Genomic DNA, 20,625 nt, shown 5'->3' on the forward strand with positions numbered 1-20,625 from the left:
AATTCAATTCTTTAAAAAAGCTTTAACTGAAATTCAAAAATGTGAAGTACTACATGTATTCAATTATAATACACGTGTTAAAATGGAATATGAATATGAGAAACGGAAATTTTTAGTGAACGTCCAGCAACAAAATTATGAAGAGCGGAAAAAGAGCTTTTGCGAGCGTCTCGCGCTCTTTTTTTCAAATGGTGAGCGGAGAGCGTGAGCCGCTCGTTTTACGGGTGTGAGCGGATAGCTTTGAGTGCGCTCCAAAATCGGTGAGCTTCTTTCAACTCTGTCAGATTGTATTGTCCTGACTGTTAAAAGCCATGCAATATCATGGATAATGGTGCAATGTTGGTTTTGAATCGACCTATGCTTATTGGTGTACGATGATTTTTCAACAATGGTTCAATTATGGTTTGCCTACAAAAATCACAGCCAAAAGGTTGTAGAATGAACCAACATTGGCCCGATATCGGTACTCACGTTTCGAATTGCATAGGTCTACCAATTAGTTTGGGTTGATCTGTTCAATACTGGTTGTGTATTCTTTATCCATTTTGAACTTAGTAGAAAGACCCATTTTTCCGATGTTACTTTCAACCCTGGTCCATTGTCGGATTATATTGGTCTAACGGTTTAGAAAGCAATGCAATATCGCATAATTGCCCAATGTCGGTTTTGAATCGGCGTTTGATCATTGGTACATGAGGACATTCGTACAGTGGTCCGATAATGGTTTGCCGACGCAAAAAACAGCAGCAAGTTTTAGAATGAACCTACGTTGTACCAATATTGGCATTCATGCATCGGATTGCATAGACAATTCTAACTCATACCAAAGTAGTATTTATCATGGATTTTCTAAAACCAAAAACCAAGATAAACCCAATCATGGGTCAACATAAAATGTTAATATAGAAACCTCGATGCAAACCGGCTCAGAATCCATATTTTGAGTGTATTAAGCAATATTGAATGCTACCCGGGATACACATAGCCCAACAAACAAGGAAAACGGTGAAGGAAAGAAGATAGATCAAGCTGGTGACAGGTAAAAACAAGTTTTCATCTAACCATTGTCACGCCACATGCCTGAAAGAAGTAAGGAGAAGAAGAAAATCGGATGACGGAGAGGGAAAAATTGGAGGACCAATTTCTTCTTGTTGAAGGGGTGAAGGAATGTAATAGACCGCAGCAACTCCTCCCAGCAAAAGCAACCCCACCCAGCAAGAAGGTCGTCACGAATGCAACCTTCCCTGAGGCTAACTGTTTATGATAAAAGTAAAAGTTATTGTAAACCCCTCCCCTCTTAACCTTCAATCTTTGGTATATAAGTGCATGGTTGTAACATCTTAGGCAGAGTTGTCTATTGGCAAATACACAGCCTAGAAACCGTTACAATCTCTTCGCAGAGAGGATTCACTTGCTCATTGAAGTATGCTGCGACCGTGGGAATGTATCCTCAAAAGAAATCAGCGCTAGAAGAAGATACGGAGACACGCGCCCCGGAAGAGGCGTAATTCGCATAGTAGTATAAAATGCGGATGTAAAATTCAGTTAAGATGAGTTTCTTGGTTTCCCTATAGATCTTCAGATGCTTCTCTGAGTTTGGGTAATTGTTCACTGATAAATTGTGTTTGCGGTTTTCGTACGCAAAAATAGTCTAAAACTGGTGGACAAGAGACGTACGTTTGTTACCGACGAAAACCGGCTATACATTTTAAATATGAAAATCGTTAGGTTTTTAACCGACGATTATAGTACGTTTATTTAAAAGAAATTTTTAATAAGGTAAAAATCGGCTGGGGCGAGTAATAAAAAATTGGATGAAGATGTACGGGATTAGTGAAAAACGCGAAGACTTAAAGCATTTTTCCGATAACAATAATAAGAATCATAAGGTACGAAACTGTGAGAAAGAGGAGCCATTATCTAATTGAAATGTTGACATTAAAATTTTAAAGTTTTCACAAAAATAACTAAAAACTATAATAAAAATAGTTAAAAAAACGGTACCAGCTACACAGCGGCTATAAGTTACTTAATTTTTTATACTTAAAATAGGCTAGCCTACTAGATTTTTTTTCGTACTTAATTTCTATGAGATACTTAATTTTAATAGGCTACTGAAAAATTCTGCAGTTTTACAAACTTCCTACTTTGAGGTTAATTTTTGGAAAAAAGAGGTAGCTTGCTAGCACAGCTGGTCTAATATCTATCTATTCGACGTATGCATATCCATTCTACGTCGCTTCTATCTTTCATCCAAGAAATACGACGATACTGCGTACTTTTTACGCCTTTCTTCGATGATGTGATCTTGCCTATTTGGTATGATTTTTATATGTCTAATGGGCGTGCTAATTTCACATAAATTAGACACAGCTTTCGTGTGTACAAATTACGTCCATTAGATGATCAATTTAAATATTTTTTATTTAAAAAATCCTTTTTGTGGCGTCGTCTTACTTTTATAATAAATATCATATGGCAAATTGAAAGGGTCAATTAGACTTTTGACATTTCCCCTTGTATTTGTTTTGCAACATTTTAATAAATAACATTACAACATTTCCACTGAAAGATTATTTAGAAAACGAGCTAAAAACAAAGAGGTGACACAAAAGAATATCAATTTTCAGGCAATTGCATCGGAATTATCACCATTTTACAATCCATCGACGATATTGGCCAAGCTTCAACAATCGACGACAACTCACTAACAACTATTTCCTGGATGTCAATAGATGGTAACGGGTACACAAACAGGTTTTGTTGCTTGCAATATTTGTTTCCAATGAGATATATCTTTCCTGTATGATCCAGAATGATATTGCGAATCAGAATGACTGTATGATCGTACAACATTGCGCAGTTATTAGGAACTTTTGTAGTCGCACTCCATTTACCCCACGAAAACACAGAAAACTGACTTGTATTTAAGGGATGAAAATTAGTTGGTAATGGCCCGTGCCGATGGGGATTTGACAACGATATTGAGCTTTTATAGGGCTGGTCAGGGCTGAAATAAACATTCATTTCTATTTCGTGTAAGCGTCGAACTAATTGTTCCAATGGCTTTGCGCTGTGTCTCAGTAAATGTTTCATTGTTTGGAGTTTGTTCTCAAAAGAAAGGCGCTGAATCTGTCAAGATTTCCATAAAGAAGGACATCATCAGGTAGGTGGATAAGGTTGTGAACATTGTAAGTGATAAAAGCTTCATTATAAATCTTTTTAGACTTTCGGACATTTGCGCGTAAAAGTCCCCTAGCATACTCGGCAAAAAAAATGCATTTTACTGGGTGTACTGAAAGCTTGATTGCTACGTGTAATAGGAGAAAATGTTTGTAGACACGGGAAGGAAGTATTCCCATGAATGTCACAGGGTCTATGTACAGGAGATGTAAACGATGTTCCATGGTTTTCATATGAGGAAAATCGGCTAGTGTTCGTGTCTTTCGCGGAAATTCAGAAGGAATATATCCCTTTATAGCAACCAGGTATTGAGACACCTTAGTCACCAATTCAGGACGAAGACGGACACGATCAAACTTTCCCCGAACCCATTCACTCATAGACTTTTTCTGGACCCCTAAGCAGACCAAATGCATATAATCTAACGGGATATTTTTTACTATATCTGATAACACTTTTTCTATTACCGACCTTCTTTTTTTTTAAATCAAAATGATTCACATACGCACCTGGTCTCTGTCGAAAAAGTGCATCTATTCTTGCAGGAGATTTTAGATCTTGAAACGATACCCGCCCACCGTGTTTGCCTTTGTTTCTAACCCAAACTCCTTTGGTGGTGCATTTGTGGCAACAATTATAGCTATTATGAGGGACAAAACATGTGGCAAAACTGCGTGCTGGAGCATCAAATACCATGGCAATCGTTTAAATTTTTAATAGTCTACCATGAAATTCAAACCCATTCTTTTGTAGATCAAACAGTTCAGTCACAAACTCTTGTAAAAAATCATTAATTGTAGTTCTGTTTCTTGATGCCACAAAATACTCCAACTACAATTAGTTCGGCACATTCAACGTTGTATAACTTCCCGACAATGAGCCAAAAACTGTTCCCACTACTCTTAACTAAAGCGAGCCCGTCGATATTCCATATGAGTTGCAACACATTTGGAATATCCGTTGAGTTCAGAAGAACCAAAACAGCACCAAGAGTCGAACTTATGCCAAAATTATAGTAGTAACCAGGTTCTACAGCTCTGTACTGAATTCGTGATCTCACTTACTTGAGAAGTGTTCTTGAGTCCAATTGAAGATACGCCAGACCAGCATCTCTGTTTAGACGATTTAATAGATTCGAGATATGAGCTCTTGGTATGTTGCAGTCCAGCACCCATTCAGCAAGACTCCGTCTCACAGCTTCCTTATGAGAAACATCAATGTTCTCATCATTTAAATTGGCTAGCCAATCATTAATGTAATCATCTGGGATTGGCGATTCACTCAAAGATCTGTTGTAAGAACCATTATCCTCCATGAGTTTTTCCCAGTCAATATTTTCATCTTCAATTAAATATTGGTTATCTGTTGTATGACCTGAAAATAACAATAATGAATGAGTGTGTCGATACATAATAGTAACTCTAAAAACTACTTTTAAACTCAGGGCTCATCGATGTTGTAGCACTTACTAGATATGTGTAACGAAGGCCTACAAATACATTTAATTATGATCCCCACATTCTTATTATATTATGTTTACTCTACCTTGGCATATAATTATGTCTACGTCTTACTCTCTCGCATTTACTATTCTTATGCATATTCTTCGAATATTGTAATCCGCATAGTAACCATTTGTCATAGACAACTTAGCGTTGACCCAATTGAAAACCTGCTGTCTGACTCACACGTGCGACGCACATCACGCCACTAAACAAACATCCGTGATTGGTCACACGTGCGACGCATATCACGCCATTAAATAAACATCCATTTGATTAGTCACACGCGCGATGCCAATCAAGCCATTAAACAAACACCTTCTGATTGGCTGTACGCGTGTACATAGCGACACGTCCACAGCATCAAGCCACTTTGACGAAATGTGAGGTTTCATGGTGATCCCACAAATCTAAGAAAGATCAGACAACTAGCAGCTCGCTAAACGTTCAGTTGCCTTCAACCACACTAGTTCGACGCCTAACTTGCCTTAGTGTTTTCTCTTACAAGTGTTTCTCCGCCTACCTGTTTCCGTGAGTGCCTATCTGAGTTGTATTTCTAACCGTATCACTTCCGTCTTTTAATTCGCACGTATCTCTCGCGCTACTACGGTAAGATCAATTTACATTGTCTCCATTTAGACCTTGTTTCCCTTTAGTTCTCGTATTCTTATGCGTGTAGTCTGCCTTATATTTTATGGCATAGTCTAGTAATACACCGTCGTCATTGTGGGTAAACGCCTCCGAGTTCCGTGTTAATATACATTTGTCTTAATCCGTAAAGTCATTCACCCAAGAGGGAGGATGCTTTACATATGGATGTAAGTGGATATTGGTGTTGACAGTCATGCCTGTTCCAACGATTCCAACTTCAACTGCAAGTAAATTTTTATTGCCTAAAATTGAACAGAAATAAATGTATGTTAATACACAATATTCTACTAAATTATTCTTACCATTCAGTTCATTCCTCAAAGATGGTGTAACACTTGCTAGTGATTGAGGAAAGTGCTCAGCGCTGGTGTTGGCAGTGAAGCCAGTTTCCTCATGATGAGTTTCAATATTATCTGTGAGTAAATGTTGACTCCCTATAATTAAAGAGATAAAGAAAATAAGTATTACAACCTAGTTCAGCAATGAAATGCCATTCTATATTACGAACACATAATATTGTTTAAATATAGCCTACTATTTTTCTTTTTCTTTTAATGATCGAAATTACTTACAAAGAAATCCATCAATATATTCTTTTCTGTATTGTTTGGTACGTCTCAGTGTTTGACGGTACCCTACTTGTGTTTTCTTAGTCCGAATAGTACGACCATCTCCTTTGCAATCAGCCATTAATACTCCAGACAGCGTGGAAAATTCGATGAACAGTTTTTCGTCTGGTCGTAAAAAAGAAATGAACGAGCGAAATGCCATCGAAATTGTGTCTGCTCTAACCGAGAACAGTCTTAAGTCTTTATTTACACCAATTTTTGTTCTTATTTTTAATAAATTATCCCAACGTGTTTTAAATTTCAGATATTTTATAGATAATATATTTTTTTTAACTAAATGAAATGTACAGCTTAAAATATTAACTTCTTAATTTCTCCGCCGTCACTAGTTTGCGTCTGGACCCGGTAGCAGACAATTGTTTCAAAGTAGTCGCGTAGTCGCGTGTTCATTTTCGGTCGTAGATTTGCTCTTCCTACAATCTTCTTAATTCTTAAACTGGTTATTCTTATCCGCAAAATTTTTCGAACGATGGATTCTCAAAGTAGTGTAAATAATTTTTATGATATGCCGCTTACATTTATGACGTAAATCTGTAGTCATATATTCCTGTATATTTATCAATACTGGTCTTGTTGTTTTGTTACAGGGCAAGTTTAGCCTTGTAGACTTAATCGTGAATGCCATGGTTCTCAACAAGAAGGTGAAACAAATTCAAGTCGCAGTTGTACCAGATATTTGGGTGTCAAGGTTCTGCTACTACCCTAATTCCAAGAATGCTCTGCCTTTGGTCATGAAAAGAGCACCCGTTACAAAAACTTGGACCAAGTATCAAGCAACCATAAAATTAACCTGTGGTAACTAAAATTCATACATTAACTTTCCTAATATGAATAAAATATTATTTGTTAACATCTCAGAGGCGTACACAGAAGCTAGGGCCAAGTTGGCTGAAACCAAATCTGACTTCGACACTCAAGTTTCACAAGATGATGAGGCATCAGCTGTGAATAAGGGGGGTAGACCCAAAGGTAAAAGAAGACCTACTAATAAAAACTTTGGTACAGATGATTCAGAAGATGTAGAGAGCAGTGATTCTGATTTGGAGGAACATGACAACGAAGAAGTTGAAAAGGAACCTGCTGTCCCGGCTGGCTTGTGTGCTGTTAAAGGTAAGGCTATTGTCTCATGCTTGATGTATTCATCTTCAATGTTCCTTTTTTCATTTAGATAAATCTGCAACATGGTATGTACCGCCACTATCTTCTACAGTACCTTCTAAACAGGGTTTCACTTTTCCACCTGTTGTCAACGATATGAAAATCAGCCAACCAACAGCTGCATTAGTTAATCATTTTGACCAGCCAGCAACAACTACTCCAGCTCGTCAGCCGTATTTTACTCAAGAATATTTGGGTAGTGGAGACATTTCTATGAACAACCAGCCACCAGCAAGTATTTATCATCGCGAAAGTTCTATTCGGCCAAGCACCGTTCCACCGCGTTTTCAACAGCAGCTCTACCCAAGTGCTGATTCATGGGAACGTAAAAGTGAAACTCAACAAATGCAAACCTCCATAGTAAACGAGACTGTGTAGAATAATTACGTCTTGTCTTTATCAGCTCTAAGTATCTTGACTAAATAATCATACTTTTTCCAGATGACCAATACTCTACAAATGTTCAACCAGAATATTAGTGCTCGTCACAGCCTGGAATTTCTGGTATGAACTATCAACACAATGGATCCCTTCAACCATCCAGGTTTTCAGAACACACACAATTTACTCAAATTGGTGTTGTGAGCATTTTGCCCGAGACTCCTTTATTAACTAAAAATCTTTCAAACAACACTCTCGATCCAGTTTCACTTCTGCCTCGGAGCGATCTTGCTAGTATGGGTAAAAATGGAACCACCATGCCTTTGTTCAATTTCTAATTTACTTATCGTTGTTTTCAAGCGTCTATGCTACATACGAAGAAGCGAAATCGGTACCCCGTGTTGTGTTTTTTTTTCTCTATACAACCCAAATGCGCGTTGCCAAACCAGATTTGAGTTGCTTAAACCCACTCCCTTCCTTTCACCAAATGTCTCCCTCACTTCGTCTGCTAGAACTCTAGCTAGCCTTTTTCTTCCTTGTGATACCTGACAGGAGATAGTCATCCGACTTGTTACCAGGTTTTTTATAGCTTTAAGTCGAACAAATATTTTCTGTTCTGTGTGGAGGTACATACATGTTTATAAGTTAATAAATTATTGCAAACGTGTTCTTATTTCTAATTGTAGAATTTATAATCACAACAGGTTATGGGCCCAGATTAACGTAGCTTTAAACTACAATGGCCGAACACGTTGCACAAGACTTTAATTCTTTGAGAGCAGTTTCTCACGTGCCAAAATTCGATGGCACAAATCATCGAGAATGGAACTATGAGATACACTTATGCTTCCAGGCCATGGAAGTTGATTGTGTTGTGTTGGGAACAGAATTATGTCCAGCGGAGGTAACAAACTTTTAATTTATCACTCAACTACTCTCTGGTTACAGAACGTGTTGAAAAGTTTGCCTTATGGCACATGCTGAGTGTCAATTACCTTATGGTTACTATCGTACTGAACATGCTTGCCCTATGGCACATGCAACTGTCAAATGCAACATTCTATTCCCTATAACTTTAGTCAAATCTTTAAACTTAATCGTAGTCATAGATGTTGTAAATTCTGCTTCCCACATTCACAGACCCATCTAACCATACATCATGCTAAATGATCATGGTCCGAATGCCATCTGTGAATGTTTCCAAACTTTTTTTCTCTTTTATCTCTGAAGTCAAGCAAGACTCTTATTTCAAAGGGCATTTCTCACTTTGCTAGTTACTGGCTTGAATCCCTACCTTTGAAAACACAGTCTCATCAGCCCTAACGCTGAGAATCATTCATGATGCAATGCTCGTTGATTCATTTCGTGTCCTATGACAATATCATGCGATAACCTGTGACAATTCAAACAGCCTCATAATTTCTTTTCCTCCTAACAGGAACGCAATGAAGAAAACCTACTTTTGAACGAGGCAGCCATACGACAATGGACACGAAAGGACGTCTTAGCTCGAAACTGCATCATGGCAACTATAACTAAGGAAATGAAGGAAAACCTGTATATATGCGTTAATGCAACTCAAATGTGGACAAAGCTGAACCAACAGTATCAACTGCAAACAGAAGAGCATCTACACCTACTCTGGCAGAACTATTACGACTTTAACTACACGACTGGTATAATAATATATACTATAAACTAAATTGATAAAAACTAATCATATATTCAATCTTCAAACCTTTTAAGGCGACGACATGAGGACTCACATCCAAAAGCTTTCAAACGTGGCCGATAAGCTCAGAGAGCGGGACCAACCACTCAGCAACATCCAACTGGTTTCAAAAGCCTTAGCCACTCTTCCGGAAACCTTTCGCATCGTGAGATCTGTATGGGCTAGCGTTCCAGCCGCAGATCGCACTCTTGCCATCTTCTTCAGCGATTTCTTACTGAAGAAAATGTCGTTAAGTCCTATCAAAAGATCGGTAACGTGACTGAAGGAGCTTTTGTCGCGAGTGAAGGAGCAAATGGGGGATACACCTCCGGTCGCGGCGGATATCCTGGTGTTCGTGGAAGAGGAAAGAAACATTTTGGAGTTCGAGGAGGATTTGTAGACAAGCGATCGAGACAACAATACAGAGCTGATCAAGACTCACGCCCAAAATGTGAATATTGTACGAAACCAGGCCACCAAGAGAAAGATTGCTACTCAAAGCATGGCTACCCAGACGTCGGGGGTAGAGGCAAAACATCGACTGGACTCCTCTCGTTATCCAAACCTTATCCTAAAAGCATATTTGCTTTCTTTGCTGATTCAGGCGCTACCAGACATATGTCGGACCAGAGAAACTTCTTTACAGACTTCAAACCAAATGAAATTGGTAGCTGGTCTGTGTCTGGTAAAAATTTTATTTTTTTTTATTTTACAAAATTTTACGACTTTACTTAAATCCTTTTTCTTATTCAGGAATAGGAAACAGTAAACTGGACGTAAGGGGCACAGGCAGTATTAACGTCACAATTGTGATGAATCAAATAAAAACCTCAAACACACTGATGGAGGTACTCTACATACCAGGGCTTGGCGTGAATCTGTTTTCCATCGGAGCCGCAACTGCCAACGGATTAGTAGCACACTTTGAGCAAAACAAGGTACCACCGAAACATATACATACTTTTATAACGTATATGCTCACTTAAATTTCTCATTTAAGGTATCGTTCATGAGAGGAGAAGATATAGTTCTCACCGGAGAAAGAAAAGATGACACCCTTTACCATCTTGATCTCGAACCCGATGTCCAAACGACTCGAAAAGATATACGAAGAAACGCTGAACTCTCCCTCTATAGCGCACATGGCGCCGATATCCGAGCATCACTCATCACATGGCATAAGCGCCTAGGCCACCTTGGCTATCAAATGCTCCTGAAGATGCTGCGACAAGATCTGGCCGTTGGTCTTAACATCGATGGTGACTGTGAAATCCCGGCATCACTCTGTTCTGGTTGTGAGACAGGAAAGTTTACAAGAGTCTCGCTCAAAGAAGGCCGCCAGAGAGCTGGCAAGATAGGTGAACTCACTCACTCCGATGTCTGGGGCCCCATCGCGTCCCCAAGTCTGGGAGGAGCAAGCTATTACGTCACTTTTAAAGACGATTTTAGTGGTCATCTAACGGTCTGCTTCATGAAAAGAAAATCTGAAGTACCCTCACTAATCCGACTCTACCATGCAACGCTTCTCAACGAAACAGGAAATTACATGCTCACTCTCAGGACAGATAATGGGCGAGGAGAATACGTAAACAACGAGAACGACGCTTGGTTTAAAGAAAAGGGGATTCGTCACGAAACAAGTGCCCCGTATACACCTGAACAAAATGGTACAGCGGAACGTACCAACAGGACCTTGCTGGACATCGTCCGATGTATGTTAATTTCCAGTGGACTACCCTCATCTCTTTGGGCAGAAGCTGTCTCATACGCTACCTACATCCGAAACAGAGTTCTTTCAAGAACTGGTGAGCTCACTCCTTACAACTACGGGAACGGCAAGAAACCTGATTTGTCAAAAATCCGAATCTTCGGTTCAAGAGCGTTCATAAGAGACCCATTAGTATCATCAAAACTGGAAGCACGTAGCCAAGAAGGAGTCTTCGTTGGACGCTGCATCACTCAAAACGCTTTTCGAATCTACATTCCTTCTAGCAAAAAGATTCTCGTTAGCAAAGACGTTAAGGTGGACGAAACTATGGTCTACCATGACATGAAGAAACAATCGGTGAGTACTTTTCTTTAAAACTCACAAACAAAAACGAAACTGAACTAAAGGATTCCATTTCTCTTAGAAGGAGCCACAAACGGATGAGCCCGTTTTTCAGGAATCCGACCTCAACGAAGCTTCCACCGATATCAATATTCCTCAAGAAATTTCAACGCCACTTAATGATGCAATGTTAGAGGACGGGATAATCAACAATGAAGCTATAGACGAAAAAATCGTCCATGACGCATCTCCTAACGCAATCAACGCAAGTCCTCGCGTTGACACAGATCGTCAAGTTTACAACGAGAGAACCCGTCAATCTGCTCGCCGTCCAAAATTTTCTGATCGATACCTCCAGTAAAGGCAATCAATAGCCAAACAAGGTACAAACACGCCCATCGACACAAAAACAAAACATCAGTTATAACCTTCATTTATTCTTTTTTTAGCAATTCTCTTTGGCATACCTGCAAAAACGCCTAATCCAAGCACGAAGTCTCGACCAACAGAGCCTAGCAGTTATCTTGAGGCCATTTCCTGTGCCGACTCAGAATTCTGGATTCCAGCGATTATTGAAGAGTATGAGTCACTCATCCAAAATAATACATGGAATTTATGTCAGCTACCACCAGGCCGCAAAGCAATCCAAGGAAAATGGGTGCTGAAGTACAAACCAGGATTCAAAAACACGCCTCCAAGATACAAGGCCCGCTTTGTTATTAAAGGATATTCGCAAATACCAGGGCTCGATTACACTGAGACCTACGCCCCAGTAGCCAAACACTATTCTCTTCGCGTGATCATGGCCATTGCTGCTACAAGGGATTTAGAAATGGTCCAACTGGACGTCAAGACTGCCTTCCTTTATGGCACCCTAGACGAAGAAATCTACATGCAACAACCCGAGGGCTTCATCGTTCCAGGAAGGGAAGGAGAAGTCTGCCGTCTCATCAAAAGCCTCTATGGTCTGAAACAGGCTTCCAGAGTATGGAACATCAAATTCAACGAATTCCTCATCCTTTTTGGACTAATAAGAAGCATAGCTGACCCATGCGTGTATTATCGTCATCTTCGTAAAGGGGAGGTGGATGAAGAAATAACTATTTTCATCCTTTACGTAGACGACGGACTCATTCTCAGCAGCACCAAGGCAGTCCTCGATGATATGATGGAATTTCTTGGCAAGGAATTTGACGTTCGTTCTATTCCACCCGATCGATTCATCGGAATCGACATCAACCGCAACAGAATCCAACGCACAATTCATCTCTCACAGCCAGACTACGTCAAGACTGTACTCGAGAGATTCAATATGAGCAACTGTTCCACTCTCTCTGTTCCAGCTGATCCATGCGCCAAGCTCACGCCACAGATGTGCCCACAAAATGAAGAGGAGAAGAAAGAAATGGCCAACATACCCTTCATGGAATGCATTGGCTCGGTGATGCACCTCACCCACTTGACACGACCAGACATCGCCTACGCCGTTGGCCAAGTCTCGAGATACTCGCAAAGCCCAGGACAAGAACACTGGAAAGCTCTCAAGCGCATCCTCACTTATCTACGCAAAACCTTAAACTTCGACCTCCTATTTGGAGGTGGCGACGACGAATTGTACGGCTACTGTGACGCGGATTACGCTGGAGACCTGGGAAATAGGAGATCAACATCCGGAGCCCTATTCACACTACACAACGGTCCAGTTTCATGGTTCAGCCGCCGCCAGTCATGCGTCGCTCTATCAACCACGGAATCGGAATTCATCTCTGCGGCGGAAGGGGCGAAAGAAGCCATATGGCTCAAGCGCTTTCACTCTGAATTAGGAGCTCGCATCTCAGCCATGCCACTAAGATGTGACAACCAGGGCGCCATTGCCCTCATTCACGATCCTGTGTTCCATCAGCGAACAAAGCACATTGACGTGCGTTTCTTCTTTGTGCGGGAGGCGCAAGAACAAAAGAAGGTTGACATCTCCTACATCGAAAGCGAAAATCAACTGGCGGATATATTTACCAAGGCGTTGGCTGCTCCAAGATTTGAAAAATTGCGTGGAAGATTGAACATTTGTGAGCTACCAGAATAGAGCTCTCGACTTTAGGGACGTGTAGTATTTCATTTCTCTTTCGCGTTTATTATTTTTTTTTTTTGCGCATTTGTCTTGAGGGACATATTGTGTTTTTTTTCTCTATACAACCCAAATGCGCGTTGCCAAACCAGATTTGAGTTGCTTAAACCCACTCCCTTCCTTTCACCAAATGTCTCCCTCACTTCGTCTGCTAGAACTCTAGCTAGCCTTTTTCTTCCTTGTGATACCTGACAGGAAATAGTCATCCGACTTGTTACCAGGTTTTTGATAGCTTTAAGTCGAACAAATATTTTCTGTTCTGTGTGGAGGTACATACATGTTTATAAGTTAATAAATAATTGCAAACGTGTTCTTATTTCTAATTGTAGAATTTATAATCACAACACCCCGAGCAGGATTCTTTTGAGTTGTCACTTTTCAAGTCCTTTGCCCAACTGTCTCAAGGGATTGAGAAAATTTCTAAAGCCCTACAAGCAATAAGCATCGCGGTCGAAAGAGGGCAGACGTGATTCTACCAACAATGGAATTTGACGAAATACCCGTTGAAGATATTGAATCTCTACGATTGTTAGAGATAAAACTGAAGGATCCAGATATTTTTAAAGAATTTGTGAGTAACAATCATTTTTCGGTTAACATGGATTAAATTTTTACAAGTTATGTAGGTATTGATGGTCAGTCGTATCGGTGGGAGTGGAGCGGCCAATTTTATTTTTCGAACCTGGGATGAAATTATTAGTGTAAATGCCAAAGGAAGTTGCAATTGGAAAGGTGCAAAGCGTAAGGGAAGTGATCAAAAACATGGCCTACAAAGTTCAACGGTGACGGCAGCAGTATTCAGTGAGTATTTTGTTATTTATCTTTCCTCTATTTTATATTTACTATAAAACAAAATATTTCAGAAGCGGTTATGGATAAGCTCCCAGATGCGAATAAGAGCGACCTGACAAATTTTACTAAGCTAGCAGTGAAACACGCTCCTGGAAAACGAAGGAAACTGAACGAAGCAGCAATAGCTGACGGTGAAACTCCAGTTGGATGAACATGATGTATGCTACATTTCACCGTTTTTTCTGTTATTTATAAGCTTTATAATAATTTTAGTATGTTTTTTTAGTTCTGTATGCCATTCAAGAGAATAAGCTTGAATGGTTAGCCAAATATTTGTATCGAGGAAGACCTGCGATCTTCAGGAGACAACACATCGATAACAGTCTATTCTTTAAAAAATGAACTGTAGTTTTTCTTCGCAGAAGAGAATTGTCTCCCCGACGTAATCAAGAAATTGTTGATTCTTATAGATGTCCATTGTCACGTTTTTCATTTGAGTTGATTCTCATCTGCCTTGCGTGCTATCCACCAAACGTGTATCAACACAGCATAAACCTGGAATTTTCTTAACTTCTTGTTATTTATTTTTAACTGAAAAACACCAAGGTTATTAAAAAAAATTCTTGGCATTCTTTATTTCATTTTCAATGAATTTTGAATGTTCATATTTTGTCTAAAATGGATGTAGGGGAGACAGTCCAAAACATGGACAAACAGCGTCTCAGCTACATCCGGATTTTATGCTTATGACATCCACTGTCGTCAGGGTTGGGATTCAAATATGTCCACATTTTGTCAATTTGGATATCCTATAAACGTAGGATTTCGACGTAGAAACATATGACATTAAGACGCATATTCCACGTATGATGGATGACCAAAGTGGATATCCAATCTTCCAATATGGATAGCGAGAATGCGTTGTTGAGATGTAAGCGTGCTAGCAGCCGTGCTAGGATCTGAACCATGAAACTTTAGATTTGTTGTCTTAAAAGATAAAAAAAAGGAAAAAAAAATACCTACCGCTACGCAACATCAGTTGCTATTATACGAGCTAATTTAGCTAATAGTTGTGATTAGATAGGTAAAGTGATTGAAAATTTTTTGAAAATTTGTTGATACATTTACAAACATATGATTTTACAGCTAAAGATTTTAATACATTGAAAAGTAATGATAGTGCAAAATGTATTTTAGTGGCATATATTTAAGTAATTATTAAAATTAACATTAAACAATTCTAAACGTAGTTCAAAAACCAAGAAATCCCTTAGATTAAATAACTGATTTGTAGTTATAACTAGTAACTTAGTTCGGGCAACCTGTCATGAGATGGGCTTATGTTAGCCAAAAAATAGTTAGCCTTATTGCTCAATTTATGTTTGGTTCCTTAAGATTAACACATGGTTTTGAAAACGAAGAAGTTTTAGTCACCGATACTTGTGAAAACGTGATGTAACCCAATATATGGTCTTTGCAAAATTGTCATTGCATATTAGTCTACCTAAAAATATAGGCCATTATTTAACAGTGCAGTCGATGCATGCATTTTTATATGATTAAAATGACTGATTGTATATGCCCACATAGCAACGGGTAATCTTTAAGACAACCCAAGGATATCCGGTAGTCCAAAAGACATCCCGGACTAAAAAAAGATGTCCTTAGGATGTCTTGTCAGGTATACTTTGGAAAAAGGAATTGCCTGACAAAAAAAAATGTCTTTAAAATGTCCCGTCAGGCCTACTTTTAGGATAAAACAAAAGAAGATTAAAAAAGGATGTCTTGAAGACGTCCTGCAGGGGATACTTTAGGAAAAGGGCATGCCAGACCAAAAAAAGATGTCTTTTTGATGTCTTTTCGGGCATACTTTGGGACAGGGACATGACTGACAAAAAAAAAAGATGTCTTTAAGATGTCCAGCCGGGGATACTTTGGGACAGGGACATGCCTGACAAAAAAAAATATGTCTTTAAGATGTCCCGTCAGGCCTACTACTGGAACAAGATAAAGTAAAACTAGAAAAAGAAGGCTTTAAGATGTCCTTCCAAGAATACTTTTGGAAAAGGCGTTTTCGGACTACAAACAGATGTCTTAAAGATACCCTGTCGAGGATACTTTTGGACAAGGCAGTTTCGGACTATGAAAAGATGTCTTTAAGATGTCCTGCCGGGGATACTTTTAGATTAGGCCATTTCAAACTTTAAAAAAATTTCTTTAAGATGTCCGCTCAGGACTTCCTTGGGACAATGCCATCGAAGACTAAAACAGGAGGTCTTTAAGATGTCCTATCAGGATTACCTTAGGACAAAGCTGTTGAAGGCTAAAAACAGGACGTCTTAACCCTAGCAGAACACTTGATACCAAAGACGTCCATAGGACGTCGCTACATGCTTTGGACATTCTATATATATCCCAATTGTACTACCCAGGATATCCATAGTACAACATTTGGTACCATGGATGTCCATAGAACGTCAGAAGCCGACATCCATTGAAAATCCTATATAGATCCCGATGGTACTCCCCAGGATATCCCACACCTGACGTTCAAGGTATGTCCTGCAAGTGACTGTCAAGGTTTCGAGGTAAAATAAAAGAAATAAGATTACGTGAGCGATGGTTAGATTAGAACGTCTGACCAATAGATTCGCATGTCTCGATGTCCTGTCGAGGATACTTTTGAACAAGGCAGTTTTGGACTATGGAAAGATGTGTTTAAGATGTCCTGTCGGGATACTTTTAGATAAGGCCATTTCAGACTAAAAAAAGATATCTTTAAGATGTCCGCTCAGGACTACCTTGGGACAATGCCATCGAAGACTAAAACAAGAGGTCTCTAAGATGTCCGCTCAGGATTACCTTGGGACAATGCTGTCGAAGGCTAAAACAGGACGTCTTAACCCCAGTAGAATACTTGATACCATAGACGTCCATAGGACGTCGCGACATGCTTTGGACATCCTATATATATCCATATTGTACTACCCAGGATATTCATAGTACAACATTTGTTACAATGGATGTCCATATGACATCAGAAGCCGACATCCTTTGGACATCCTTTATATATCCCGATGGTATTCCCCAGGATATCCCACACCTGACGTTCAAGGTATGTCCTGCAAGTGACTGTCACGGGTTCAAGGCAAAATAATAGGAAGATGATTACGTGTGCGTTGGTTAGATTTGAACCTCAGACCCATAGATTCGCAGACTTGCATCCTACCTCTGTCTCACTACACATATTACAATACTTAGAAAATCATCATATAAAAGACTTTACATGGAGTATGACAGCTTGTTTTGGGGACCATGTTTATCCATAGGACGTCAGAGGACTATTTTGGGACAATGCTATCGAAGACTAAAAAAGGATATTTTTAAGATGTCCAGCTATGCCTACTCTAGGTCAAGGCGGTTCGAAGTCCAAAAAAAGATGTCGTTGGGATATCCGCTCAAAGACTAACTCGGGACACAATAGAAAGACTTAAATAACACGTTCGTAAGACGTCCAAGATCAGGCTATTTCAAGACAACTGAACGAGGGCAAAACTGGATCAGAAAAAGATGTCTTTAAGACGTCTAAACAAGGCGAATTCAGGACAACTTCACCAATGAACTTGAAGACTTAAAAAAGATGTCTTTAGGATATCCGCTCAAAGATTAACTCGGGACATAACACAAAGATTAAAATAAGACGTCCATAAGACGTATATTCTGAAATGGCTTTACCCAAAAGAAAGAGGAAGAGATTTGTGAAAGAGGTTTTATTGAAATAATTCAAAGTCAAAGATGTTTATCGTGCGCACATTTGTGTAAAGTTTCATAAATTTATCCCAAATAGTTTAGGAAATAGAAAATAACGAATTTTTTTGCGTCAAATCCACAATAGTTGCGTGCTTGGTATTCATAAATTTTATCTTTTCTTGGTATGCATATAATTTTTAAAAAATATTAGTTTTATAGAAAATTGTGTCCTCTATTGAACTGTATTAATGGATTTGTTTTAATCAATTATAAAGGAGTAATAAAAATTTTTATTTGAATAAACCCCGGATTGGGGCAAGTTGATACATTGCAACATGGGGCATGTCGGCATAGGCATAATAAATGCATATGTATAGTACATGGCCTGTCAAAATGTCAGGGAATTGTAAGTCGAATTTTTGCTAGATATGACTTATGGTACCAGTGGTATGCATTAGAGGCCAAAATTTGGCACATTTTAGGTGTTTCACTTTATACGATGTTCACCTGTGAAATGTTTGCCTGAATTATGCATATTATTTTTTTATTTTTTGCATTTAAGGCTATTAATCTTTATGTAAGTTATCACAACTTATTTTTTAGTTTCCCACTCTAAAATAACTATAGGATTTTTGTTTATTGTAATGTTATTCTAGTTTGTTTACAACATCAACATTTCACTGAAATCCGTATTGAAAATACATGGGGCCAACTTACCCCACTACCACTGCCAACTTACCCCGTTAGTGGGGCATGTAGGCAAATTTTTTTTACCTTTTTGAACGTTGATTTCGATATGAATTCTTTAACGTAGATCAAATTAAAAAATAGCACGAGAAAGCTGGTTATCTGAGCTTTCTTTTACAATTCTTTTGGTGTCAAAATATGAAAAATTGAAGAAACCAGAGAAGAAATTTAAAAAATTTTACCAATTTGCCCCACCCTCCCCTATCACGGAATTTTATGGTCACCAAAACTCTCATTTTGGCGTTCACTGGGGCGACTGTTTTCTCTACCAAAACAAAACGCTAAAAACATTATTCTAACATCGGGTTCGAACACGTGTCTCCCGAACGACAATCGATGGTCTACCATATATGCAATTTTTTATTGTTTTAATGAACTATTTAGACTTACAAATTATACAGTGAAATAAGGTAAAAGTATATTTTATCCGACCAAAGTATACTTGATAAACTTTCTTAACTAACTTAACTAACTTAACTTATCCTAAATAAAAATAAAATAAAAAACTATAGTTTAGAACCTAAGCGATACAAGCCCGAGCGACACATACATAAATAAACCATTGATAAATAAAAATTTTAGAAATAAAATTCTTTATATTTGTATTTACAATATTAATACCCAACATGGGTTGCAACCCGTTTCGGCACTTTTTTTGGCACTTTGATTTCGTCGTCTTAAAGAAACTTACTTACAAAAACATTCAACTCTATTCCTTGTACGTTATGAATTGTAACCTTACAGATGGTAGGTTAACGAGTACGCTTACCATGCTAGAGGGCCTGAGTTTGAATCTCGGGGAAAGTGAGTATGAAGTCAGGAACAATGCACGTTGGTCTCTATATACGGAAGGTGCATCTCGATGTAAAAGTCATTACCTCCCACCCTCTCCTTGTATATAGTCCGCGTACTCTTCCCAGTCTAAAACCGAAGCCGTGCAACTCTTATGGATGGACAAGAGTTGGCCATCGGAAATACCTACTGGTCGATGGAGATTGTTCTTCCTTGTTCAGGGATAGTCTAGCGCTAGACTCGATCTGATGTGTGACGACGCCACTTTTTTTTTAAATCTTAAAATTTAAAATTTGAAAAGATGTCCTCTAAGGGATAGTTATAGACAAAGCAATTTAGGACCATATAGGGATGTCTTTAAATCTCCTATAATGGATACTTTTGGACAAAGCGATTTAGAACTATATGAAGATGTATTTAAGATGTCCTATAAGGGATACTTATGGACAAAGCAATTTAGGACTATATAGAGATGTCTTTAAGATGTCCTGTAGGGGACCCTTATGGACAAAGAAATTAAGGACTACATAAAGATGTATTTAAGATGTCCTATAAGGGATACTTATGGACAAAGCAATTTAGGACTATACAGAGATGTCCTTAAGATGTCCTGTAGATGACACTTATGTTCAAAGAAATTAAAGAATATATAAAGATGTCTTTAAGATGTTCTCTAAGGGATATTTATGAACAAAGCAATTTAGGACTATATAGAGATGTCTTCAAGATGTCCGTCCAGGACTACCTTTGGATAATGCTATCGAAAACTAAAAAAATTAATTCTTAAATATATCCATGAGCAAGACTAAGTCGGGACTTGACAATGATACTAACTAAGTAACAAATCCATAGATCAGTTCAATAAGTACTTTGATTTGTTTATTTATAAACTGAAGGGGAACAATGGTTAGGATACTAAGCTAGGATGTTAGAGGTCTGCAGTTCGAATCCAATAATCTACGTAAATAAAATATCTCGTCTTAATACAGTCTAATTATATATGTCAAGCGTACTTAAACATGTTCCATGTATCATCATCAGGCAGATGAATTAAGAACTGGCAAATGGCCCGAATAAGTAGAGGAGAGTGGGGGCAATTGAGACACAGGGCAATTGAAACAAAAATGGTTTATCTCGCCGTATAAGAGGAATTT

At 38.7% G+C, this 20,625-nt stretch overlaps 1 protein-coding gene and 1 pseudogene across 1 annotated transcript; one reads left to right on the plus strand and one right to left on the minus strand.

The window, feature by feature from the left end:
* Positions 1-2,619: 2,619 nt before the first annotated feature.
* On the minus strand, positions 2,620-4,767 carry LOC116931298 (annotated as a pseudogene).
* A 1,556-nt stretch (positions 4,768-6,323) lies between these two features.
* LOC116931299 lies at positions 6,324-7,800 on the plus strand. The gene is made up of 5 exons (XM_045180731.1): positions 6,324-6,447; positions 6,553-6,760; positions 6,824-7,075; positions 7,134-7,627; positions 7,668-7,800. Exons 2-4 carry the CDS (start codon positions 6,589-6,591, stop codon positions 7,499-7,501), a joined length of 792 nt encoding a protein of 263 aa, XP_045036666.1. The 5' UTR covers positions 6,324-6,447; positions 6,553-6,588; the 3' UTR covers positions 7,502-7,627; positions 7,668-7,800.
* The last annotated feature ends 12,825 nt before the right edge of the window (positions 7,801-20,625 follow it).

Source organism: Daphnia magna, unplaced genomic scaffold (genome assembly GCF_020631705.1).
Source record: "Daphnia magna isolate NIES unplaced genomic scaffold, ASM2063170v1.1 Dm_contigs021, whole genome shotgun sequence".
Classification (NCBI taxonomy): domain Eukaryota; kingdom Metazoa; phylum Arthropoda; class Branchiopoda; order Diplostraca; family Daphniidae; genus Daphnia; species Daphnia magna.